We start from the raw sequence: 27,787 nt of genomic DNA, 5'->3' as shown, positions 1-27,787 counted from the left end.
ATCGGGGTGTTATATGAACAGCCACATGAGCTAGTAAGCATATAAAAATAATACAATAGACGTTAATTTAGAACTTGAGGCACTAATTTTGGGACACTTTTCTATGGACCGTTACAATTTGAGGCACTAAAGTTTACTAATAGCATTAATTGTAAAAAGTCATGTATTATCTAATGCATGCTATGGTTATTGATTACTACCAATTATTAATATGATCACTTCTTAATAAAATAATATTGATGCTATTACATATTGTAAGAGCACTTCCAATGGTTAATATATATATATTTTTTTATCTGAAAAACTTATTACATCCCACTTTTCCTATTTTAACTAACTACTTTTTAAGGGTACCATTCATGATTCAACAACTAATCTAAATTTTTTATATATTTGATTTAAAAATTAAATAAATGAAAAAAAGTAAGAGAGAAAATAATAAAAATAGATAGATGAAAGAAGTGAGAAAAAGAAATAATAGAGAAAGAGAGAGAGCGAGAGATGTGTAAAAAATTTATACATGGATGAGTAGCATCAAACTATATTTAGATTGATACTTATTTTTAGGGCACTGCAAAATATATATACTACGACAAGTGTAGAAAGATTATGACCTCATATTGTCGATCTTCTCTTTTATCGTGGGCTTGATGCAAACTTCTCTTAAAAAAGGATAGAAAGAGATAGTTTAATTTTAGAAAGATAAAAAATTAAAATTAAATAAAACTTTATTCATCTGATTGAATGGAAGATGAAGCTTGATTTGAATGATCTCTATCACCCTTTATCTCTCTCTTTAGTGATGGTTGGAGAGGCTTGAGAGGAACTTGTAAGCATTCAACATCTCCTTCAAGCATTTTGACGACTTTATTCATTGATGGACGATCGCTAGGCTTCAATTGTATGCACCATAATGCGACAATCATCATCTTCTTACATATTTTCCTTTCATCTTCAGTAGCATCTTGTATTTCTATATTGTTTCCATCATGGAATTGATCATAAATCCAAGTGGGGAAGTAAATTTGGCTTACATGTTCTGCAGAAACATTTAAGTTCTTTCTTCTGCTCACCATTTCCATCAACAGCATTCCAAAGCTATAAACATCAGCTTTGTATGAAACGCCTCCAATATTTTTATAAACCATTTCAGGAGCCATGTATCCAAATGTTCCTCTTGCACGAGTCAAATGAACAATACTCTCTTCCACCGGGTACAATTTCGCTAAGCCAAAATCTGAAACTTTAGGTTTGAAATTCTCATCAAGAAGGATGTTGTGAGGCTTAATGTCGAAATGTAAAATTTGCATGTCACATCCTTGATGTAAATACTCAATGCCGCGAGCCACTCCTAAAGCAATATCAAATGTTTTCTCGTAGTTGAGGATATTTGCCTCTGATGAAAAAATGTGTTTGTTTAGAGATCCGTTGGGCATGAACTCATATATAAGGGCACGCTTTGAACCATGAACACAAAAACCAATGAGTTGCACTATATTCACATGATGGATCCTTCCAATGGTTGCAACTTCATTGATAAAATCTTGCCCATTTGCTTTGGATTGGCTTAACATCTTTACTGCTACAAGACGTCCACTTCGAAGTGTTCCTTTAAATACTGTACCAAATCCTCCTTCACCCAATCTTTCCCTAAAACCTTTGGTCATTTCCTTAATTTTTGGGAAAGAGTACTTTATTGGCATGAGGTTATTTTGGCTTTGCAGAAATTCCTCAACATCATCGTACATGGATAAGTGCCTCCTTCGCCATTTATATATCAAAAATGCAATCACAAATAGAGCACCTAATACACTGATTGCCACATGCCAATCTGGAAAGGAAAATACAAAAGTTATCAGTTATACGAAAGCGATCCTATTATTGTTGCACTATCAGTCTAGCTACCTATTGTCACCATTGTGTCGTACATTTGAAAAAATATATAGGTAGTTTAAGGAATGATTAATTTACAGTTTAAGGAATGATTAATTTACAGTTCAAGTGCTCCTTGGTGACGAAAGTATGTATAATAATGTATAAGCCTTCTTGGTAGCCCAGGTTAAGCATCCTATGAATTATGAATGTATGTATATATATGATGTAAAGCATGCACATTCAAGGTTTAGATCATGAGATTTATCATGCACATGTTTTCTTGAATGCTAATGATTTTCCTTACTAAAGTATGACATGAAATGCATATATTTATGAAAGAAAATGCATGTGCATTGGACTAAGAAAGATAATGAAATGCTATGAATGGAAAGAAAGGAAAGAAAGATGAATGAAAGTTTTATGTGTGAAAATACTAAATGGCCAACGACTGAATGATTAGGGTACCAAAGGAAAGGGGCAGATTGCAATGCCAGATGGGTCCCATTGGTAGTGCACCCAATGGCGCCATCCTGATTGAGGGATTTCCTAACCCGTGGCCATGGGTGGAGATCAGGTCCAAAAGACCACCATCCCTAACACACAGGACGCAATATTGTGTACCGACCAAAAGAAAGTGAAATTGATTTCGAATGCTTATGTAAATGTTTTATGTTTAAGTAAATGTTTTAAGCTTTTCTTTTCTTTCAAAAGAAAAGAATAGTCGAGGTATGCTATTTTAACTACTTGGTCGACTACTTACTATGTATTTGACTCATCTTTATTTTAATGTTTTAAACATTCAGGAAATGTCGAAGAAGAAACTGTGGAGCAAGACATCGTTAGGGGAGGGGGAGCTGGATGCCTAGCCTACCCTTAGCTTGTGTTGGGTGTGTATATGATGTTGGGAATTTTATTTTGGTTGGTTGTAAAACTGTGAGACATGTATTTTAAGACAAAATATTTTGTGAACCAAGTAGATGTGTCTATCCAGAAGATGATTGTAGTTTTAACTTGTAATTAATGGCATTGTCCTATGTTTTGATAAATAAGTTATTTTGGGACTTTGAAATATGATAGAAAGGGAGAAGGTCCTTTTTCCAAATTTTAGTTTGTGATACAAGTCTCTTTTTATAAACTATTACTTATATATATATAAAGAAAAAAACAGGTTGAAAAGTAGCAACTCATCCCACTCTAGAAAAGGGTTGTTACAAATTATAATTTCAATAAAATTAGAGTAGTCTTTTTTATATTTTTTTTTATTATTATTTTTTTTTTTATAAAAAAACTGTACCCATTTTTGTTAGCAATAAATATAAACAACTAGTTGTATACTCGCATCGATATTTCTTAAGTCTGGGCTCTAGCTAGTCTGTATTTACTGTGAGAGATATATAATATATCTTATGGGGATAGAAAACTCACCTGCAACTGACCTGTATTACTAAGAAAATAACGAAAGTATTTCCTGCATGTTTTGACACAAAAAAAAAAAAAGAAAGGGAAAAAGTGGAATCTTCAATTAAAAATCAGGTCATTATAATGATGCAAAAATATGTTCAATAATTGTCGAAGATCACAAATGGTACTGCTAATTAGAATAGGAAAATACAATACATGTATGATCAGTTGGGTGGGAAAATATAATGACGAGATAAATCGATCAGCATATAATAAATATGTCATTCGAATTCTGATCTCAAATTTATTAATTACTCACTCCATGTTCGGTAGCAATGAACTTGATGATTATGGCAGTACCGGTGGTTTGTTGGTTCGCTACGAAATTAAATAGATTGCGACTACTCATGGTTTAAAAGTCCAATGAAGATTCCCCATGTGGAGGAATTAACTACGCAATAAATAATTCGCTTTTAGATGAATTTGACGCTTTAATTTTGTTATATAGACCTCTTGGGATAAAATTATTTTAGGGGTTGGATGAAATATAAAGAAAAATTCCGTCCTAAAAGGTAATTTTGTTGGAGTGGCTCTGCCCAAACATTCAGTTTGTTTATCTCGTAGTTTTACATCCAGGGCCGGCTCAGAAATGTATATATATTCAAGATTACTGGCCATTCCTTCCTGATCATTTTTTTTTATCAGTAAATTAATTACGTCTCTTGCGAAGCAAACTGTATCATCACAACTTGATGAATTCTGATACAAATCCCATATACACCAATCTATGCGTAGTAATTTTTTTTTTTTATTTTAAGGTAGAACAAACTTCATTTATTTATAACGGGACATTATAATTTTGATATGAGATATATAAAATACAAGCTAATTATTACTTTTAAAACTCCCTAATACATAAATTTCTTTGTTATTGACACGGTCTAGTCTATTATTATAACTCTTCACAGACAAACCATCTCAGAGATAGGACTATCCTAAGACAGATTTAACAAATCCAATATTTTGTTCTAAGAATTAAACAAACTCATATTTTGTCTAAGACGAAATAAAGAAGATACTCTATGAACAAAAATTTAAGAGATTGTATTTTTTTAAAAGAAAAAAAACTTAAAACAAACATATATATATATATATATATATATATGTAATAATGCAGATATAAGGGTAACTAAAACAAACATATATATGTAGGGGTAACTAAATGAAGGGTCTGGAACCTTTTGGAATAAAGCTTCAGTTTATTGAAGGATCATCAATTCCGTGTATATGCGTTATACAAAAATGAAGTGAAGTATAGTGTATTTATAGTATGTACAAATCAACTAATTATATAGACATGTGACAAGCACGTGAACCATAAAATAATTATGGTAATAATTCATGGTTTTAGTATTTTCGACCAAAGAATAATAATAATGACGCATGATTGCATGTTCTGATGACACGAGGGCTCAGATATACCTTTGGTCTCCGCAGATTGTAAAAATCATGCGGGAGAGAAGCTGGTGACCGAGCTGGAGAGAAAGAGATCAAGAGGGAAGGAGCCATGCGAGAGAGAAAGTACACGCACGGGAGAGAATGAGGGAAGAAGAAGAAAGAGCTGCAGGAAAATGTACAGGGTTTCTCGAATATAATAAAAAAAACATTTGATATTATTACAGTGCACTTCATATTTGACTGGTAGGATAGAATTATTGTAGCTCATATCTTAGATGATTTTAGTTTGACTGAGTGATACACTGGTATTTGCTCTTAGAGCCACCGACCGAGAATCTTCACGAGTAAAATTTTTATTTTTATTTTTTACACATTTTTTTAAACGTTTTAAACATTTAAAAAAATAAAAATTATTAACTCATTACAAAATACTTTATTAATCATAAAAAAAGAAAAAGAAAACCATCGATAAGACTGTCAGAGCCACTCTCATTTTCTGCGGAGAAGGAAAAGAGAAGAGAGTGCAAGACTCGAGAGTAAATGGTCTGTCGGGGAAAAGAGGGAGTAGCTGAGCTAAGTTAATGCATTGGGTGGGAATAATGGGCATTTTGGTAATAAATTAAATCTGAATGTGCATTTCGGAAAAAATATACAAGGAATTGTGTGTTATGAAATAACCGAGTATTAAAAAGAAGAAACGGAAAGGACGTGCGACAAGGGTCTGGAATTTTTTTTTTCTTTCTTTCTTTACGTCTTTATTGCAATTACAATAAAAAATCTGGTCATGCTTCACAGAAAGGATTTCACTATTCTTACACCATACATAATATTATATATAATTTTTTTATTTTTTGCTCCTACCAAATATGTAATGTATCGACGATGACGACGATGAGTAAAAAAATTAAATTAATTTAAAAAGAATAAAATCAAAAACAATTTTAAAAAATTAAAATAAAAATAAAAATAAGTGTAATATATGAAAATGATGAATAGCAAAACTCATTGAATAATATACTTGGAAAGGGAACAACAACCATGGTTTGGTTTAATATTAATGCAAGGGTCTTCTTTCCTAGTCTAATTGCATGTTTGGAATGCAGTGAAAAATATAATTTATAACTTTAGAGTTTATAATTTATAACTTAAATAATAAGTTATACTATTAAAAAATTATTTATTATTTGATAACCATATATTTAAATCACTTTTGAACATGTTATCTTTGTTTTGAAACAGATTTAAAAAATGCTTTCTCACGAGGTAAAAATAACGATTATTTGAATTTTTAAAGATGATGAACATATTCTTGAAAATTTGAAAAGTTATAATTATCTTAAAGTTGTATGGATATTTTCGTCCATTGACAGTGGTCTTTTTAAAATTCAAATTATATTATGTATTATTCGAAAAAATACATTTGAGATTAAATGTACATTTTAATTTATTTGAGATTAAAAATGTTTTAATACATAACACCCAAACAATTTAATTTTTTCGTTAAAAAACTTTTAAGGCTATTTAAATACTTTTTAAAGCTCTTATCGCAATCTCAAACAGACCTTAAATATTTGGTGCTACAGTAAAGAAATTAACGGAAAGCCATTTCACAAATGTGTGTCATCCAACGTACCTAATATGAAGGTCCTACAGGCTAATATTGAGACTATGGTGACACATGGCATTCTATTATTGGTCTACTTAACATCCAAAAATAAAAAATATAATTATAATTACACCTAAATTTTTAAAATTTGTAATGAAACTAATAATGCATTTTTTTTTGTCTAATTATGATCCTAAGTACCTCAATTAAAATCAAGAAATTTTCGAATTTCATAATCCATCAAATAAAATTTTTGGAAACATAGCCTATTCATGAAAAATCCCATAAATCTCAATTGAACTTTTCTCAATTTTAAATCAACCTCAATAAATATTAAATCATTGGCTCAACCAACATTGCTTATTAAACATAATTTTAGGCCCAATTAAATTACCTTCAATAATCCCTTAGAATAGTTTATGAACAACCACAGCTAATAAGCATATAAAAATAATATAGACGATAGTTTAGAATGCTGATTATTATCGGTGAATTTGTATTAATTTTGGGGCACTTTTATATGGACCGTTACTATTTGAGGCACTAAAGTTGACTAATAGCATTAGTTATGTTTTATTTTTTGAAATATTCCTATTGATTATTTAGGGCAATGCTAAATAATCAATAATCAGCATTATCTACTGCATGCTATGGTTATTTATTACTACCAATTATTAATATGATCACTTCTGAATAAAATAAAATTGATGCTATCACAGATCGAGATCAAACATTACTTGCTGCTACATATTGTAAGAGCACTTCCAATGGCTAATCTATATATATTTTTTATCTGAAAAAACTCATTACATCCTACTTTTCATATTTTAACTATCTACTTTTTAAGAGTACCATTCATGATTCAACAACTTAATTATCTAAGTTTTTTATATATTTAATTTAAAAATTAAATAAATGAAAAAAAGTAGATAGAAAAAAATGAAAATAGATAGATGAAAGAAGTGAGAAAAAAATAATAGAGAGAAAGAGAGAGATGTGTATAATAGAGAGAAAGAGAGAGATGTGTAAAAAATTTATACATGGATGAGTAGCATCAAACTATATTTAGATTGATACTTATTTTTAGGGCACTGCAAAGTATATATACTACAACAAGCGTAGAAAGATTATGACCTTAAATTGTCGATCTTTTCTTTTTTCGTGGGCTTGAAGCAAACTTCTCTTAAAAAAGGATAAAAAGAGATAGTTCAATTTTAAAAAGACAAACAATAAAAATTAAGCAAGGCTTGATTCATCTGATTGAATTGATGATGAAGCTTGATTTGAATTATCTCTAGCACCCTTTATCTCTCTCTTTGGTGATGGTTGGAGAGGCTTGAGAGGAACTTGTAAGCATTCAACATCTCCTTCAAGCATTTTGATGACTTTCATCATTGATGGACGATCGCTAGGCTTCAATTGTATGCACCATAATGCAACTATTATCATCTTCTTACATAGTTTTCTTTCATCTTCAGTAGCATCTTCAATTTCTATATTCTTTCCATCATGGAATTGATCATATATCCAAGTGGGGAAGTAAATTTGGCTTAAATGTTCTGTAGATGCATGCAAGTTCTTTCTTCTGCTCACCATTTCCATCAACAGCATTCCAAAGCTATAGACATCAGCTTTGTATGAAATGCCTCCAATGTTTTTGTAAAGCATTTCAGGAGCCATGTATCCAAACGTTCCTCTTGCACGAGTCAAAGGAACGATACTATCTTCCACCGGGTACAATTTTGCTAAGCCAAAATCTGAAACTTTGGGTTTCAAATTTTCATCAAGAAGAATGTTGTGAGGCTTAATGTCAAAATGTAAAATTTGCATGTCACATCCTTGATGTAAATACTCAATCCCGTGAGCCACTCCTAAAGCAATATCATATGTTTTCTCGTAGTTGAGGATACTTGCCTCTGATGAAAAAATGTGTTTGTTTAGAGATCCGTTGGGCATGAACTCATATATAAGGGCACGCTTTGAACCATGAACACAAAAACCAATGAGTTGCACTATATTCACATGATGGATCCTTCCAATGGTTGCTACTTCACTGATAAAATCTTGTCCATTTGCTTTGGATTGGCTTAACATCTTTACTGCTACAAGACGTCCACTTCGAAGTGTTCCTTTAAATACTGTGCCAAATCCTCCTTCACCCAATCTTTCCCTAAAACCTTTGGTCATTTTCTTAATTTCTGAGAAAGAGTACCTTATTGGCATGAGGTTATTTTGGCTTTGCAGAAATTCCTCAACATCATTGTACATGGATAAGTGCCTCCTTCGCCATTTATATATCAAAAATGCAATCACAAATGGAGCACCTAATACACTAATTGCCAAATGCCAATCTGGGAAGGAAAATACAAAATTAATTATGCGAAAGCGATCCTATTATTGTTGCACTATTACTCTAGCTACCTGTTGTCACCATTGTGTCGTACATTGGAAAAAATATATAGGTAGTTTTCACAACCAATTATTCCATTTCAAAGTTCTTGTTTTATAGTTTAAGGAATGATTAATTTACTAAAACAATTAAAAAAGATAAAAAGAGAGAGGTACATGAGATTCTTACTGAACAGTAATCCAATTAATAAACCTACCAAATTATCTGCAAAAGAAGGAAAAGAATTAATGTGCCAACAATTGTGTTATTTCCAATTATATATAATACATATGATATCTTTCTGGGATAGAAAACTCACATTGTGAGATTGGTTCGGGTCCTGCAGGTTTGACAAAAAAGAAAGTTTCACGTCAGCATCTGAATTCAATAATTCACAATTAGGCCTTAATTATTATAAGAGCGCCAGAGTAGCACCGCTCGTTTTGACCGCTAGGCTAAAATTGTGTTTTTATTTTGTTTTGCAATTTTATTATTCATAATTTTTTTTATCATTTTAAAACATTTTTAGAAAATATAAAAAAATATCAATAAACTAATAGTTATTTCCTTAACTATTAAGTAAAAAAATAATTAAAAATAAAATAAAATATATGAGGTGTCAAAATGAAGAGGCAAATTGAGTGGGCAAAGTAGCATTTTTCTTATTATAATGCTAGCTAAACTAAGATCGATAAATGTAGTCCTAATATATATCATTATAGGAATTACTACTTGTGACGAAAATAGATTCATTTTAATAAAAAATAGTCATTTTCATATAAAATAAATGAGAACAAATAAACAAGTTAATGTGATATTCATGCCTCGGGTATTGAGTAAGAATTGAGTTTCGTGATGTTAAAGATAAGTTCAACGTTAATCCTCAGAAGTAAGCATATGATCAATAATGGTACTGCTAATTAGAATTGGGCAATATTTTAGTTTGAAACTTGAGTATAGTCTTCATATTCATTGATGGATTGTCATGAGATGTTGAAAGTGATATTGATGATGAAGTGCCTAGCAGCTGAAATATCAAATTTGGAGTTGTGGTCAGTAATGAGTTGATAATAAACCAAAGCCAACAAAGGCTAACAATATGCTAAAAGATTGGGTGAGGTTTGGATAATAAGTTGAGTTGAGATGATTTAAGGTGAAAGTTGAATAAAATATTATTAGAATATTTTATTATTATTATTATTATTATTGTTTTTGGATTTAAATTTTTTTAATTTTTTATTATATTTTGTGTGAAAATTTAGAAAAATTATAATGATTAGATGAGATGAATTGAGATTACTCTAAGTCCAAACGGGACCTGAGCCAACAATGAGCTACATATAACCTTGAATCAACAACAGAACTAAAATTAAAAGACTAAAAATAGGACTGAGACTTCAAACAATACTCAAAATAAACAAGAATCTAATAAAAAAAGCTTACAGCTAATAAAGATATTCCAAATACATGATTTAAAATGAAACACAGTTGAATGATGATGAAAATTTTATGAGAGGTAAAGATGGCAGAAGAACTTTGAGTTCTTTTTCTACAATCGTCCTTTCCTTTTATTTGTTTATTTTTTGTTAGCCAGAATTTGATCAGTTCTTTCAATTATGGAGCTAAAAGTCATCAGTACTAGATAGGGTAGAACACTTCTAAAGCGGTGATAAGTTATGTTCACATTAAATACATGATGAGTTATATATACTCGAAAACGTAGGTGATTTTAATAATATTATTTCAAATTTCTTTCTCTTGAAACGAGTGCCAAAAGGAAAAAATTGAACACTAAGGACTTATTTGAGTATAAGAATATGAGATGAGAATTATGTTAATAGTAGTGAAATGGTTTGTGAAATGTAGTAAACCTTATTTTGTAATATGCCTTACTTATACCATATTTAGCATATATGAAATATTATCTTTGGCTTATTTTGTATTTATTGAATTTTCATTATTCCTCTAACCATGTTCACTTATATATGGCATTCTTTTATACATTTAGATACAAAGAAATACAAGTTGTTCTCTCTCTTAATTCCCTTTTAACTTGATTATCATGGCATCAAAGCCACCGATTTCCTAGTGCTTAGCAAGTCTCATACGTAATGTGTTATTTGGTATTTTTTTCCATTAACCATATGTCCTCTAGAAACTTTTTAAGAACTTAATATATTGCTGCCCTCTCTCTCATCATCAATCACATACATCGGTTTACTCTCATGCACTGTGCGACTTGTATACTCATCGTGTTTGCACAAACCACCACCACAGATTGATTCCTTGAACTATGGTCGATTTTTTGGTGCAAAAAGCACTCTGTTCTGGTCAAACATGCACCCCCACTCGCCGTCACAAGTTCCAACGCCCACTACGAATGCCTCTCCTCTCTCCCAACCCTAACATCTATCTCTCTTTGTTTGATTCCCTCTCAATCTCTTCTCTCTCTCTCTCTCTCTCTCTCTCTCCATTTCTCTCACTTCGTTCTCTCTCTTCTCCCCCTTGTGTCGCAGCCCGTCTTGCACTGCCGCTGCCAAGGCCTTGCTCTATAGGTCGTGCCGCCACAATCCTTTGTTGTTGCCAGTTGCCGCTCATCATGTTGGTAAGTTTCTATTCATCCTTGTATCTCTCTCTTCTCTCTCTCTCCATCTGCAACTCTCACCCACTCTCTCGATCTTGCTTTCCAGCCATCTCCCGCCTCTCTCTTTGTTGCGTTGTAGTGTTGCAGCGGCCACCCCCACCACACACCACTAGAGTCAAGCTGCTTACACCTTAAACGCCACTCTTTGCCTCACGCCTCAGTCCCATGTTGCTTCGCTCACTGTCTTGCTACTACCAGTGTTCCTCCCGACCACAAGCACGTTGCTGGTAAGCCCCTCGACCCCTTCTCATATCTCTCTCTCTCTCTCTCTCTCTCTCGGTTTCGCCTATGTTACACACTCTCAATTCGATTTCTGTTTTTGTCAGCCTCTCTCTATCTATGCCTATCCCTCTCTCATCTGCCTGCTTTGTGTTGCAACCCATCACCATCACCGCCACCACCCAAGCCTTGCACCACAACCAAGTTGCCACTAGATTTCCGTTCTGACAAGTGGAGGCCCCTGCACCACACGCTCAATTACTCCCCACCACTCCATTTTTGTTGCACTTCCCCGTCACCATATCCAGTCGACCACTTCTGCAAGGTCGGTAAGAAACTCTTTTTCTTTATATGTTAAGACTGTGGCTAACATGTTTTGTGTAGTGACGAGACAATTTTAGGAATTTTTGGAGTTTGAATTGCATTGCTCAGTGGATTAATGGTTTGGTTGTTGTAATGTTTCAATGAGGCTGGATAGAATCTGGTTGTTGACTTGGAGATGGAAGTAAGCGGGTAGGTGTGAAGATGAGCAATTTTGGAGTACTTGTGAGTCAATTGGTATAAAAACATGGTTTTGAAACCTGGTTGGTTGGGTGCGTTACTGCCAAATTGTGAAAAATGGATTTTCTATAAGGAGGTTTGACCTACTATGACACCAGTGTGGAAGTTGGGTCATTAGGTCATGGGATAGAAAGTTCGGGTTTAGGAGTTGACAGAAAGATTCGCTCTTGGGTATCGGCCTTTTAAAGCTTTTCATGTTAGTATTTATTTAATTTTTTAGAAATTCAACTTCTCATATTGTATCTTATTATCCTCAGTATCTGTTATAACTTGTTTTAAGTAACTTCATCAAACTGAAAAGACACTACTTAAGATATGATATGTTTTAAGTATCCTCAGTATGTGTGTGTGTGTGTATATATATATATATATATATATTTAAATATATATACGCATATGCGTTTGTATGTAATTAATATATATCTGATCTTATCTGCAAAGTTTAAACTATTTTCATGTTTTATTGCTCAAGGAATGATTCGTTAAATGATGAAAGAAGACAAAGAGATACAAATTCTTACCGACGTCCCGGCCTGAGAATCCAACACAATAAGCTGCGGCAGATGCAGAAAAGAAATAAAGGTAAGTGGTCAATTAATTTATATACAACGTGATTTAAATAATCTGACGAGTCCAATTAAATATAATAACTAGTTGTATACTACCAAAAGTTAACTTTCAAATTTTCAATGAAGTGGGGAAACAATCCAGTGTAAGGGGATTTTACCGATGAGCCATAACAATCCAGCATAATGAACTGCAGCACATGGAGAAAAGAAATAAAGGTAATTAGTGATCAGTTAATTAATTATATAGAAAGTGATTTAAACAAAACTGTATAAACAAATCTATCCATTTATGTTACCAATAAAAAAAAAAAAAACTAGTTCATCATGTAGACTCATATATAAAATATATATATAATTGAGTACTGACGCATGCATCATGGTATAAAATCACTTTTGTAAAACACTGGAATATACGTAGATAGTATTAGTTTTCAAGTTTTCATTAATGAAGCTAATTTCTTAATATACGTATTAGTCTTTCAAATTGTCGAGATAAGATAATATGGTGGTGTTCATCAACAAGTGGTAATTTTGTGGTAAAAAGTGCATATTATTTACGAAAAGAGATATTGGATCGAGATAAAAGCCAGTCTTCAAATTCAAATTGCAAGGAAGTTTTCCTATGGAGAGCTTGCTTAGAGGCCTTATCCACTAATTTAAATCTCTTTAAAAGAAAAATAATAGAGTCACCAAACTGTCCACTGTACTTAGAAGAAGAAGAAGAAAGTACATTAATACATGTTCTTTGGGAGTGTATAGCAGCAAAGGATCTGTGGTGTTTTCATTCAAAGAAAATTCAAGAAAGTTCTTTGACAGCAGCTTGTTTTAAGGATTTATAATTAGTAAGTGGAATTTACAGATGTGAAAAATATGTTTTACAATTTGATCAATGATTTAGAAGAGAAGCCAATGTTGATCAGATGGAGGATTGTCCATCTTGTGTTCTTTCCCTCCTTTGATGGAGTTTTATTAATAAATATAATATTGATGTTCATTCTCAAATAATAATAAAAACACATCTTATATATGGGGATTGAAAACTCACCTACAGTTCGGGCCTGTTTTAGTAAGAAACCAACCCAAGTAGGTGCATTTCCTGCATGTTTTGACAAAAAAAATAAGAAAAGGAAAAAATGGGATCACATTAGCGTCTGGAATCTTCAATTAAAAATTATAATACTGCAAAATGGGTATTGTGTCGGGTAGTGCTAATTAGAATAGGAAAATACAATATATGTATGATCAGTCGGGGTGGGAAATCCAAGAATTCAGTCAAGTTGGAACAACAAATTAATGACGAGATATATCAATCAGCATATATATAATAAATATCTCTTTAGAATTCTAATCTCAAATTTATTAATTACTCACCCCATAGGTAGCAAGAAACTTGATTATCGTACTCGTCAAGGTAGCAACTACAGTATTTGCCGCAGCTTCCACAATAAATCCGGTACCAAGAAAGCTCAACACCATATGAGAATACATTGAGGATGTCCGTACAGGAAATATTAGGATCAGCAGAAATTTGTCCTGGCCACGATGTCAGAGAGATTTGCTCTATCGTGCATGACTCCTCCACATCCATCACATTCACTCCACTCTTGCCAGAAATAAGATACCATTTGGAATATTGAGAAAAAGAGGAGTTGGAAGAAGGCACAGATCCATTATTAATATTAGAACACTTCGTAGAAGTCGTGTCCCAATGGATCAAAGAGGAAGCCCAAGTCACTGGCTTTTCACAGTTCACAATAGCCACAACTTCTGATAGTGTTAGTATTGTTAAATTGGAAGCACTCCCATATAATTGATATGGATCCAAATAACTCCAACTGAAATTATGACGGTTTAGAAAATGAAGAGGGATGAAGGAGTAATTATCCTCCTGAATACCTGAGTCTACAATTCGGATTGTGTAGTTGTTGTAATTGATTTGGCTTACATAGTATTTACTACCATCATGTAAAGATAACAACGTGTAGTTGTTCTCATCACATGAGAGCTCATACCTTTGGTCTCCGCAATTTGGGGGATCGCCTTTTAGTCGAAACGGATAGCTGATGTTGGGGATATTGCCACAGGAAGAAGGAGGACAGTAGTGATCAGTATTATTAAGACTAGAAGATGGAGGAACAAGGATTAGGACAAGAACAGTACTTATAAGGACCCTGAGTTCAGCGGGGAAAGTCATTCCTCTTCGACCCAACAGCAGAGAGAGCCAGAGATCGGGGAGATCAGAGAAAGAGATCAGAGGATTAGGGGAGATTTGGGCGTGGTTTCCACAGCTGTATGTAGACAAACTTTTATTGGTAATGGTTTGTCAGCCAACTTGTTTGCTACGAAATTATACTTACAATATTTATTCAGAAATTGAATGCGAAATTGGTCTATACTTATAATATTTTTATTTTGAACGATGTTGAATGCGTGAAACCGGACATTTTGAAATCTCACAGATGCACCACCAACTGCCAGTATTATATGTAGCCTTTGGAATATTGGGATATGTGAAGTCAACTTTCAACATTTATTATTGTAGCCTATATGTATCATATATATAAACTAACGTTACGTTCTTTACTACGCCAACCCTTATGATTGGACCACGTTTTTGTATATGTTAATGGGCTAAAATTATTAAATGATCTTATTTCTAAATAACTCTTACCACATGGTGTTATTCTTTAAAATGTAGTGCTACATGTACTTATAATAATTTATTTATACTTTTACTTATAACACTTATTTTACTAGGTTTTTTTTTTTTTAAATTTAAATTTTGAATTTTAAATTTTATAAATTTCAATGTATCAATAACTGATATATGGAGAAGTAAATTTGTTGTAACTTTTTTTATAAGTTTTTCTTCAATACGTTTAACATTTTTCTTCCTTAAAATAATCGGATATGAACCTATTCCTAAGCATGTCATAGCACACGGGAATGACCAAATTATTTACCTAAAATTTGCCCAAAAGAAACTTCAGGAGTAAAAATATACTTTTATTTAAGAGACAATGCAATTAAGGCAAATAGACAGTTAAAAAATATGAAAAAAACAAGAGGAACTAATCATTGAACTCAAAAGATAGTTTTTTCCATAAAATAAAATAAACCATTCACACGGAGATAGCCAATTTTATATATGAAAAATTATATTTGTAGTCATAGAATGCGCAAGTGCAGCACACTCATTGTGAAAAAATTGATAAATATGGGATCTGAATGAAAAAAGTTAATCTTTTAATACTGGATCCCACTCTTTTTCAAACAGAGTGCCCAATTCTTGCACAACCTATGAATATATCTAATATTACTCTTGTAGATATAGTTTCGTCAGGTAAGTACAATGTTGTGCTCCTGCGCTTTTTTTTTATGGGATGCTTGCGCTTAGAAAATGAGATGAGATGTGAATTTTAAGAATAGTAATGAAATGGGTTGAGTTAAGATTTTATTGGATTTTAGAAAAGGAAAGAGAAAAAGTTGAATAAAAAATATTATAAAGTTAAAGAATAGTGCTACATATACTTCTAGTTATAGTTACACTCTTACTTACAAAACTCATTTTGTTAGTTTTCATTTAAATTCATATTTTAAATTTCTTGATTTCAGCCTATAAATAACTAACATGCGGAGAAATAAATTTTTTGTGAGTTTTTTTTTTAAGTAAATTTAGCATTTTCCAAAGTTAAAATATTATTAGAATATATTTTTTTTAAAATTATTTTTATTTTGAGATTTGAAAAAGTTAAATTGTTTTTTTATGTTTTGTTTGGAAGTAATAGAAAGTTGTAATAATTAGATAAAAAAGTTGAAAATTAAAAATTAAAAAGTGTTTGTGTTTGAATGATATTTGAGAAAAATATTTTGAACAAAATGAGTTGATATGAGTTATGTTTTCCAAACAATCCCTTAGGGCTAAAATCTCTTGGCTAATTACCGATGGGGTAGGAAACTGAAGCTTTCTTTTATAGCTAATACTTTAGCTCGGTGCGCCCAAGGTGTGGAGGAATTAAGAGCGCCATGAATAATTCGCTTTTAAATTAATTTGAAAAATTTCATTTTAAAACAATTTAAATTTTTTAGACCTTTTGGGATAAAATGAATACCAAACCTTTTCGTCCCAAAATGATTTTAGGGATCGGATGAAATAGAAAATTTTGAGTTGAAAATTTTTTCCTAAAATATAATTTGTTGGAGTGGCTCTACCCAAACAATTTATCTTTGTAGTTTTATATCCAAATGCAGCTCAGAAATTTCTTTGAGCTTTCACTAGGGGTGGGCTCCGACTACAACAGACTTGGAATGCCCACCTCTGACCTTTGACTCCGACTCGAGCTAGTGGTCAAAATCGCTCCAACTCTGACTCCAATCAGAGTCAGAGTTCAACCCCAATCGGAGTTGTTGGACTTGGACTCTGGACATCGGAGTCATAGAGAGAAATCACTAACGGGAAAAAAAAAACCCAATCAAAATGTAAATCTAAATCTCTGATTGCGAAAGTCACCCACAGAAGCAAAAACCAATCCAAATTTGATTGTCAAAATCACACACAAACAAAAACCAATCCAAATCAAATTGCAAAAACCACCCACAACAAGAAATTATATGCACATATCAAGCTACAAAGAAATTGAGAAAGAGTGGCTGTAACGCCCCCAAATTTCGCTTGGTATTGAACGAACATTTGAAGCGTCGAGACATGTAAAACAAACATACTAAACAACTGAGATCACAATGCTAGGTTGCATTGTCGCTAGGTTGCACTTGTACTTGTCCATAAATACAAGTAGTAATTTAAGTTAACTACTATACTATCATCGATGTCGCACTATTGCTTAGTCAACCGCTTCTAGTTGCTCGATTCCCGGTTCTCCTTCAAATCCTCTAACAAGATCTACCATTCGGAGGGGGGGAATGGTAGTTGGGACTACCACAGTGAGATTTGATTACAAATCTTAGCTAGTTAACAAAAAACCTTCACAGAGGTTAATGATGCATGCATGACAGTAAAAGCATGAATGCATAATCAAAATCATAAATAATCATAGCATAACTTGACAAACAACATAACATAATTGACATAACTTAAACTAAAGCGTGAACTGAACTTGACTTGCTTAAATTGAATTGGACTTAAATTGAGACTTAGCTTTACATGAACTTGAACTGACTTATTTACTTAACATGAACTTGGACTTGAATTCTGAAACTTAACTTGACATGAACTTGAACTGAAACTTAACTTTATATGAACTTGAACTGACTTCTTTACTTAACATGAACTTGGACTTGAATTCTGAAACTTAACTTCACATTAACTTGAACTTGAACTAAAACTTAACTTTACATGAACTTGAACTGACTTATTTACTTAACATGAACTTGGACTTGAATTTTGACAATCTGAATGTTCCGCCAGTCGTTTAGTCAGGAATAATGAACAATCAGAATGATTACGCCAGGAGTATCTGCATAACTGAACTTAACTGAATTCTGACAATCAAAATGATTTTGCCAGAAGTATCTCGCGTGAATTACAAATGAAGATGCTCAAACAATCATAGTAATTACATAGTGAGTATCCTAGACATAATTGACTTGAACGTAACTCAAAAGATATAGACTTACTTGAGATAAAAACATTTCGTAACATGACATAACATGTAACAAACAACATACTTAACGTGACATACTTGCATCAGTGAATACTACATGACATGACATACATGTAATAGATGGCATACTTAACTTAACATGACATACTTACAATGTATAGCTACACATGACAGAATATCTTGTGTAATTGATGAATAATTCATGACAGAATAACTTCTGTGTAACAGATAAATATGTAATGATTTAGCATGACACATAAGATAACATACATACATACACTGTAGTTTCTTTACTTATCACTCATACACATTAAACTGATAGTAACTTAAAAGCTAATTTATCTCGTTCTTCGCGTTTTCTAGACAAAACTCAAGTGCGATCACGAGAAGTTGAAAGTTGTGATTTCTAAAAGTTAGAACTTAATCACTAATAATTATAAATATGGAAAATATTAACTTAGATTAAAATTACCATTTTACCCTCTACATGTGGGAAAATGACTATTTTACCACTAACTTAAGGATTTTGCATCCTAACTCCAAAACTCACCAAAATTCACATACCTTATGTAAATTTTGTCCTAAGCTTAAATATCAATACAGAAAAATTTAAAATTAAACACAAGCGTTAAAACCCTATAGGGGCCGAAACTTACATAGGCTATTGCCCTTGATTTTTGTCGCAATTCTTTCAAATTTTAAAACTCATGATTAAACCAAACATTTTTCTTCTAATATACTCATAACATATTCCTAAGAAAAATCATGTTTTGAATCATGAATAAAAGTCATCAAAATCACTAAAACCATACTTGAACTTTTTGGTTTTTCTTCTAAGTTCAAAAACAGAATTTTGTTTCCAACTTATTTTGATCAACCTCTTGATCCATGACTTAAAAATATATGATCTTCAAAGAAAAACATCGAATGGTTTATAAAGGTGTCCTAAAACATATCTAAGCTTGAAACTCAAGATGACATGGTTAAAAGTCAACCAAAAGATGGATTTAACCAAGAACATCAACAGTTTGGCCTAAACGAATATCGTCTTGCATAAAAATTCATATATTTGAATCTAACATCAAATATCTCCAAAATAATATATTAACATGTATATAAGAGGCTTATGATCCAAAATAAAAATATTAAAGCCATTGGAATAAGATTAGACCATAAAAGATTTAAACTTTCTCAAAACAGAAACTGTTTTTCGTCTTCCAGTTTCTATGTTTCAGTTTCTATGTTTCTAAAACTAAGAAAAATCTTTTGCCAAAACTTTTAATCATGTAAAAAATACTCAAAAAATAATCATATACATGTTAACAATACTCCATAAAAATTTCAGACCAAGATCTATCATTAGCTTGGTCAAAAACTCTAAAATATAACACGCTCTCCAGTTTATTGCCCATAATGACCTTTCTGGGGTTCAAACAATATTTTACCAACAAAACGATCTTAAAATAGAACAAATAAGATATAAACATAAACTAGACTCAAAATGGAATAACTTTCATGAAGGAAACTTTGTGTAAAAGCACTTAAAAAAGCTTATAAGCAGGTGTGCAAAGTAGTTCAGAAAAGCTGTCCTAGAGTGTCTTTTATGTTTTATCAAAGAAAAGTGTAAAGGGGTGTTGCTTTTCGTGGGACGTGGACTGGAGACCCTCTTACACAAGTTATGGAAAGTGATAGGACTGAAATAAAGCTTGAGTGTTGGCCTTTTCTTCCCATTACATTATATGAAAATTAGCCCAAGATATTTCTCTTGGTGGAGTGTAGAAGTGAAAGAGTGAGGTGACATTTTAGCCTTTTACTTCAAGAACCTTCTAGGCCCCCTTGAACTAATTTGGTTAGGCATGTGGGGGTACAAAAACTTAGCCAAGAAGCAATGCTAATGTGGCCAAATTCGTGGGCTTTAATGTGCCTTAACCGAATGGGCCTAAATTTCGGGGCTTTAAGAGGGTTTGGGTTGCTATCAAGCCCAAATCTAATTTCTCTTGGCCCAATCACTTATCCAAGGTTAAAAAGGTTGAATAATGATGTCCTAACATAAATTTGATGGATTAATAGTATGTGGACGAAATTTAATCAAGTGATTAAACACAATGCTAGAAACCAACCAAATTAGGATTTTGGAGCTCAACTTTATGATTTGGATAAAACCGTTTAGGATTTTGGTTTCTATCATGCTTTTGGGGTCTTAGTTGGATTCCAACCATATAGAATTTCACTAGGGTGGAAATCCTCTTTGGTTTGGTACAATTTGATTGGACGGATGGAATAAGGTTTTTGCTTGGGTGGCATGATCTCACACCTTGATTCCTTCAAATCCATCAAACGTTCCTCATGCTGCCAAGTGTCTAATACTATTCACTATGTGTGGTTAAGATCTTACCAAGTGTCCAAAAAAACTTATCAATCTAATTTGGACATTCCACATTGTGATTTTGAAACACTGCATTTGATGCACTTACCGAGGTTACTATTCACTTTGAAAAAGTGAATCATAAACTTAGCACTAAATATTCCTAAATATTCATATAAACCTACAGTGAAAATCGTTTACCAAAATTCAACCTCGAACTGGCCCTAAAAATAATTTCATAGTTTCAAACAGGTGTTTCGTCCGAAAATATGAAAATGGACTTATTGCATCATAAAATCCTCAATAATCAACCGAGTCTAATGGCACAGACCATAACACATTATGACACTTATAACTACTCAAATAGTTAGAATCGCACTTCCGACACCATAGTTAGTGATAACACTGACTATGTTGACAGACTAAAATCTATGTGATTGGTCGATTCGTGAAAACTTATGGAGTTTTCACGAGATTCCTAAAGCCAATAGAAATTCCACCATTGAATTTCTAGCGGGTTTTTACAGTGGTTGAATCTTGAAGAACATGCAAGGGACCAATAACGAGGAAGAACATGAGCATGACATCCTTGTAGCAGCAAAACACTTGGAAAATCTGAATCTTGTTGGAGAAGGGACGAGTCACCATGGAGAAGATGAAGAAGTTGAAGCCTGAAGGGACGACAAAGGAGATGAAGTGTTCAAAACCAACCAAGAGGAAAAGGGACGACGGAGAAGATGAAGAAGATGAAGATCGAGCATGTGATTGAGCTGAACTATTACATTTTTTTTATATATCTAGAACCAATATTTTAATTATTTCATGACATTGTTATTGGTTTTAGATGGAAAAATAGTTAAGAGGCATAAATCCAACTTGTGATTTAATTGGGCAATATTTCTTCACATGCGAAACACATCCTTAATATTTTATTCTTCCTTTTAATTGTTCTCTTGTTTCTATTTTCTCATATAAGACATGCACTGATGCAAAGGGAGAGAAAAACACTCACGGATGCCGAACCCATTCTCTTGGACAGATGGAAGGCATTTAAAGAAGAAATAAAAAAGATTCTTTTTGGCAGAGTGGAGTGGAGGTGATGATGGAGTGGAGGAATGATTGGAGGCACTGGAGGGGGAAGAGAGAAGACAGGAAATGCATAGGCTAGAGTTTTATTATTTGAAAGAGATGAATATATACCCTATTAAAAACGACATCATTTCAGGTTATCTTAAAACAAATTGCAAAACACGAAACTGGGGCCTGAGGGACTCGAACGCAGGTTCTCATGTTGCCAAAATGCTATCTCGACCATTAGGCCACTTGGCTACCTGATATATGTATTATAATATCTAATATATAAGTTATAAATATTAGGCCTCCAAACTCCGACTTTGATTTTTGAAGCCTCCGAGTCGGAGGATCGTCGGAGCTCGGACAAAGTTAGAGTGGGTGAAGTTTTTGCCCAACCCTAGCTTCTGCTAAAAAAAAAAAAAGGTTCAAAGAAAGAAACACCCGAGTAAGTCACAAAACCACCTGATGGATAAAAGATAATTTACAAAAAAGTAAAGTCTCTTCGCATAGGGAGAAGTAATGATGATGTCATAACTACATTTAATATTTAGTGAGAAAAATCTTCTCTTTGAATAAAATTTCAAACTCAAACACAGCTTTGGACTCGGCTAATATCTTTACAGTTACAATTAAACACCATCAATCTTGCATGTATGCTTTGAAGCACAATTTCCACAAGATGGTTTGTAACACTCCGTATTTTAGTATATTTTTACTGAAGGATTATTTTTATTTATTCAAAAATTTATTCTCTTATTTTAAAATTGTTGGATTTTTAGTGGGTTTATTTTATGATTTTTAATTTTGTGAAAATTATATTTTGAAGTGTTTTCTTATTATTAATTATTGTTATACGTTTAAAAATCTCTTTATTCTAAATTAATTACTATGGGATTTAATTATTTTAATTTCACTTTACCATTATGTTTAAATTATTTTATTTAACTTGTGGTTTTGAAATCGTTTCCGTTAGATCATTTTTGTGACCCAAGTTATGAGGATTGGACCTCATTTATTTTCCTCAATTTTTCTTTCCTCTTCTTTTATTTTCTCTTTTCTTTTCTTTTTCCTTATTTCTCCATTCGGCCTCTCTTCCCGCGCGACCCAGCTCCCCCTCCCTCTCTCCGTTCATTCGTTCTTCTCCACCCAGCGCCGCCACGAGCCGGCAGTGATCGACACTGCCCAACCCATTAGCTTCCTCACCGGCTGGCGACACTACCCCACCAACCTCAGCTCCCCTCGCGCCGCCGTTAGCCACCACGAGCCTCTCCAAGCGGCGGCACTCTTTCCGCCGCTGCGCTGCCGTCTCACCACCATTGGCCATCATCTTCTCACCACATCATCCTCAACCTCTTAGCAACCCATTGCACCCAACCCCACCTTCGATCCGTTACCGGTGAAGCATTTTCAACAACATTTTCGTTTTGGGCTTTTTGGTCTTCTACCGCCGCCCACGCCGCCACCCACGGCCAACCACCACCACCACTAGCTTCACCGACATCCCTAGACCTTACCCTATCATTCTTAGGTCTCGTTTGTCTCTGTTGAAAAGTGGGTATTCGAGACCCACGGCCACAGTGCATTTTGCACTGTTACGTTGCTCAGACGTCACTTCTTGCAGCTTCATGATCCTTCGGAAATTGCTATATAGCACTGTAAGTATTTTCCAAAGAACTCTTGTGATTTAAATGTATTTTTGCACTATCTCATTACATTGTACTGAATTATTGATTGGTTTTGCCGGACTGAGTCCGAGGAGTACAGGGGTCGGATGGATTAGAGAATGAAGTTGTTTGTGTGATTGGATTGTGTTGACATTGTTGGTTGTTGGTTATTGTTGTCGTGTTGTGTTCATTGCAATTGCACGCATGTTCATGTTTGTAACTGAAAACTGGGTTTTCGTATGATTGCATGCATGCTCACGTGTTTATTTGAAAACTGGGTTTTCATGTGAGAAATGATTTTGGGTATGTTTGAAATGTTTGGATTGACTGGTTTGAGAAAAAGGGAAAAAGACTGTAGGGATGGTGGTAAGCAGGGATGGTGGTAGAGTCTCGCCTGTGATTCCTGCCTATGGTGCACGAGGTAGGGATGGTGGTAAGCAGGGATGGTGGTTGTGTCCTGCCTGTGATTCCCGCCTACGGTGCACGCAGTAGGGATGGTGGTAGGCAGGGATGTAGGTAGAGTCCCGTCTGTGATTCCCGCCTACAGTGCTCTGATATGTATTCATTATGTGAAAAGGAACTGTCGGGATGGTGGTAAGCAGGGATGGTGGTAGAGTCCCGCCTATGACTCCCGCCTACGGTGCACGAGATAGGGATGGTGGTTGTGTCCCGCCTGTGATTCCTGCCTACGGTGCACGCGGTAGGGATGGTGGTAAGCAGGGATGGTGGTAGAGTCCCGCCTGTGATTCCCGTGTACAGTGCTCTGATATGTATTCATTGTGTGGAAAGGAACTGTAGGGATGGTGGTAAGCAGGGATGGTGGTAGAGTCCCGCTTGTGATTCCCGCCTATGGTGCACGCTGTAGGGATGGTGGTATAGTCCCGCCTGTGAGTCTCGCCTACAGTGTCTGATAAATGGTTGGGTTTTGTGTAAATCATTTTCTGGGAAAATGTTGGATTTTACGTTTTGGCTAAAAATGAGATTTTTAGCGTGTGTTGGAAAAGTACTCGTTTTCGGGAAAAATGAGATTTTGGGATTTGTTAGTTGTTTGCTTTAATGTGTTTTTATCTCGAGGGTTGTTTGGATTATTACTTACCTGCGGTACCGTTTTATGGTATCGCAGATTTTGATGCAGATGAGGATGACGAGCCTTAGGCTTTGGCTCCATTGGAAGAGTGATCTGGGATTGCTCTCGTGTATCGAGATTTATTATCCTACTCTTTTATGTATTTATCTTTTGTAATATATTTGGGATGACTGTATAACTTTTTAAAGGTAAATTATTTTGGATACTTGTATTTAAATTTCTGGTACTTAGTTGACTTATTATATTATCCGCTGCGACTTTTGTTGTGCACTTTTGCATGTTGCACACACTTGGGCACATTTCATTGGGATGCGTGACCCATGTTGTCATCGTCCTGACGTCACGATTCTCGCGTCCCTATACATGGGAGTCGGGGCGTCACATGGTTGGTCGAGAATCTTCTGAAAAGAAGGAACAGATCATAACTTAGTTCCATAAAGATAAGACAAGAAGGTGCCACCAAAATTTAAAACTTCTTAAATCTCACTTCAATGACTAGCTTAGATCACCAAATTGAATTGATGAGCAAGCTTGATTAGAATAATCTCTAGCATCCCTTATCTCTCTCTTTGGTGAAGATAGAAGACGCTTGAGAGGCATTTGCACTCTTTCAACTTCTCCTTCAAGCATTTTGACCATTTTTTTTCATTGATGGATGATCACTTGGCTTCATTTGAAGCACCATAATGCAACTATGATCTTTTTCTTACATATTTTCTTTTCATCCTCTGTGGCATCTTCTCTCTTTATGCCTTCTTTGTCATGAAATTGGTCATAAGCCCAAGTATAAAAGTAAATTTGGCTTGAATGTTTTGCAAAAGCATTAAGGTTCTTTCTTTTGCTCATAATTTCCATCAATAATGTTAAGGTTGTGTTTTGTACGCCTCTGCTAAATTTCTGCAACCTGGGTTGGGATGTTTCTACCTGCAATCTCAAAGACAAAGATGGGCTCAGTGGTGGTCCGGGGATCCTCTGATACCAAATTTAGTACTTCGCCTGAGAGAATTGCTAGAAAATAACAGAGTTAAGAGAGATTCATTTGTATCTAGAGCATGGTTTTTATACGAGGTTTCGAGGGGACATTCTCGTACCTTGTGTTAGGTTCATGTGGTGCACCCACAATTACCCCAATCACTACCTTTAATGTGGAGTGGCGTCTTAGGTGGCGCCATTAATGTGGCATGGCTTCCTGAGTTGTATCTTGACGGTTGGTGATTGGTGCGGTCACTTCTTGTCCCCATCGCAAAGAATGGAGGGTTGCTCGTGCTTTCTGTTCACTTACCGATATAGATCCTTTAATATTAGTCATTGCAGGCGAGTGTTAGGGTTGGCACATCCTGTTTATCCCCTTTGACTTGTTTCCAGTGTGGTATATTTCCTTTTGGTGTGAATTCCTTTATTTTAGGGGATGTTTCAGAGGCACGTCTTTGACAAATTATTATGCACTTGAGTGTGCCCGTTCTGCTTCCTTTGTTTGGGTTACAGTTGATGATTTCCCTCTTGCGTCGCTTCCTGTAGAGGATATCGTGGGACTTGCACCTGTTCACTTTCTCCTTCGCAACGCGTGCTGGTTTGCTGGCACCTATTTAAGTCCACCCCTCTTCCCTTCTTCAGCCTGTTTGATTTCACTCTTTCTTGAAGTTCTTGAGCCTTTCCATTGCTCCTACGCATGCCTCTCGTGTTGCTCCCTACGTATCGAGCTTTGCCCGCCCCTCAAATCTTTTCAGGACCTCTGGGAGAATGGATCCTCTTGAGGTCCGCACCGATTCCAAGCATTTTGATAATTTGGCTAGAGGTTGCCGTCACTTTATCCTTCGTAGCATGTGCTGGTTCGTTGGCAACTATTTAAGTCCACCCATGTTCCCTTCTTTAGTCTGTTTGATTTCACTCTTTCTTGAAGTTCTTTAGCCTTTACTTTTCTCTTCTTCATTTGCTTAACTTCCTCTCCCTAGGTATCGAGCTCTGCCTGCCCTCAAATCTTTTTAGGACCCCTAGGAGAATGGATCCTCTTGAGGTTCGCACTGAGTCCAAGCATTTTGATAATTTGGCTAGAGGTCGTAGCCTACTTCTACGCTTTTAAGGTCACTGAAGGCCTTTTTCGGAGTCCTAGACTCCGTCCTCTTTGAGGTTCCTACTGCCCGTGAAGTGGCCGTAGACAATGAGACTTACACTATGAAAGTGGCATTATATCCGAGCATCTTTACCAGGGGACTGCGGCTTCCTTTTTGCCGACTGGTTCATGACGTACTGGACTACCTTATTCTCGCATTCGTGTAGCTCCACAACGCGTGGAGGATTCTAATGAGCCGCTGTGTTGTATAGAGCCAGACACTAGAGGAAATCAACCTAGAGCACCCAGAACTCACTGCCTTGGAGTTCCTTCTGACCCACAGCATCTTGAGGCGTAAGGGGAAAACTTGCTGTTTTTGGTTGCGTTAAGGGTAGACGGTGGCCTGCTTAGAGTAGCAATACAACCGAGTCAAAGACTGGAATCGACGGTTATTCTTTTTGTCTGGCAAGGTGTGGAAGTTCCCATCAAATAAAGTACTCAGCAAGAGTTCCCCATTCGTACCATTTGGGGGATCGTGGCATAAGATAAGGAGGTCTAGCTGACATCCACCAAGGAAGAGGAAAGTTGGCTGGAGATCGTTCAAGCCTAGGTAAAGTTGCACCAGGAGGACGTTTACTCTGAGGCCTTGTTGGAGGAGGCAAGCGTAAGGTGATATCTGGTTCCCCCGACACATGCTAGTTTTGATGATCGTCGTATTCCCTTGCGACCCACTACCCCCAAGGGCCCATGGGGCGTCCAAGCCAGCCATTGGAGGGGAAGGGGAAAAAAACTCGAATTGAGGAGTCTGGGGATAGCACGACCAACTCTATTCCACCATCCCCTCCTAGACAACCTTTTGTTTTTGTGGTTGTTTGTTAGCTAAGACCTGGCTGCTGCGGGGGTCGCTGGGCCCAACACATCGTCCTTTGCTTTGAAGACTACTCGGCTAGCCACCTCGCCTATTAGTTCCGCTGTCGCATGCTAGTCTTGGAGGTTCGAGTTGTTTTTGAGATGGTTGAAGCTCCATGGACTGTGACACCCCCTCTGGTTTCTCAAGTCGTTTCTTCTCCTACCTTGTCGGGCAATGCGGGAAAGACCAAGACCCTCACTCAGGCTAATGAGATGCTAGCGCTGCATTACTACGGGGCTCTCTTGGACCACCCCTTAAGAGAGTCCAAGATTGTTGTCCGTTTGCACATGGTCA

General features: G+C 34.9%; 1 protein-coding gene across 3 annotated transcripts; it reads right to left on the bottom strand.

The window, feature by feature from the left end:
- Positions 1-514: 514 nt before the first annotated feature.
- On the bottom strand, positions 515-15,056 carry LOC108989131 (LEAF RUST 10 DISEASE-RESISTANCE LOCUS RECEPTOR-LIKE PROTEIN KINASE-like 2.2). Of its 3 annotated transcripts, none has more exons than XM_035692949.1 (7): positions 14,094-15,056; positions 13,768-13,818; positions 12,881-12,910; positions 12,675-12,707; positions 9,049-9,069; positions 8,919-8,954; positions 515-1,831 (listed from the first exon to the last, which is right to left on the bottom strand). In XM_035692949.1, exons 1-7 carry the CDS (start codon positions 14,914-14,916, stop codon positions 729-731), a joined length of 2,097 nt encoding a protein of 698 aa, XP_035548842.1. In that variant the 5' UTR covers positions 14,917-15,056; the 3' UTR covers positions 515-728. The 3 variants fall into 3 exon arrangements, with proteins under 3 accessions (XP_035548842.1, XP_035548841.1, XP_035548843.1); XM_035692948.1 differs by lacking the exon at positions 515-1,831 and adding an exon at positions 7,363-8,691; XM_035692950.1 differs by lacking the exons at positions 515-1,831; positions 8,919-8,954 and adding an exon at positions 7,363-8,691.
- Between the last annotated feature and the right edge of the window lie 12,731 nt (positions 15,057-27,787).

This window comes from Juglans regia, chromosome 8 (genome assembly GCF_001411555.2).
Source record: "Juglans regia cultivar Chandler chromosome 8, Walnut 2.0, whole genome shotgun sequence".
Taxonomy (NCBI): Eukaryota; Viridiplantae; Streptophyta; class Magnoliopsida; order Fagales; family Juglandaceae; genus Juglans; species Juglans regia.
The sequence above is the reverse complement of the archived record's forward strand: the minus strand, read 5'-3'. Positions and strand labels throughout refer to the sequence as shown.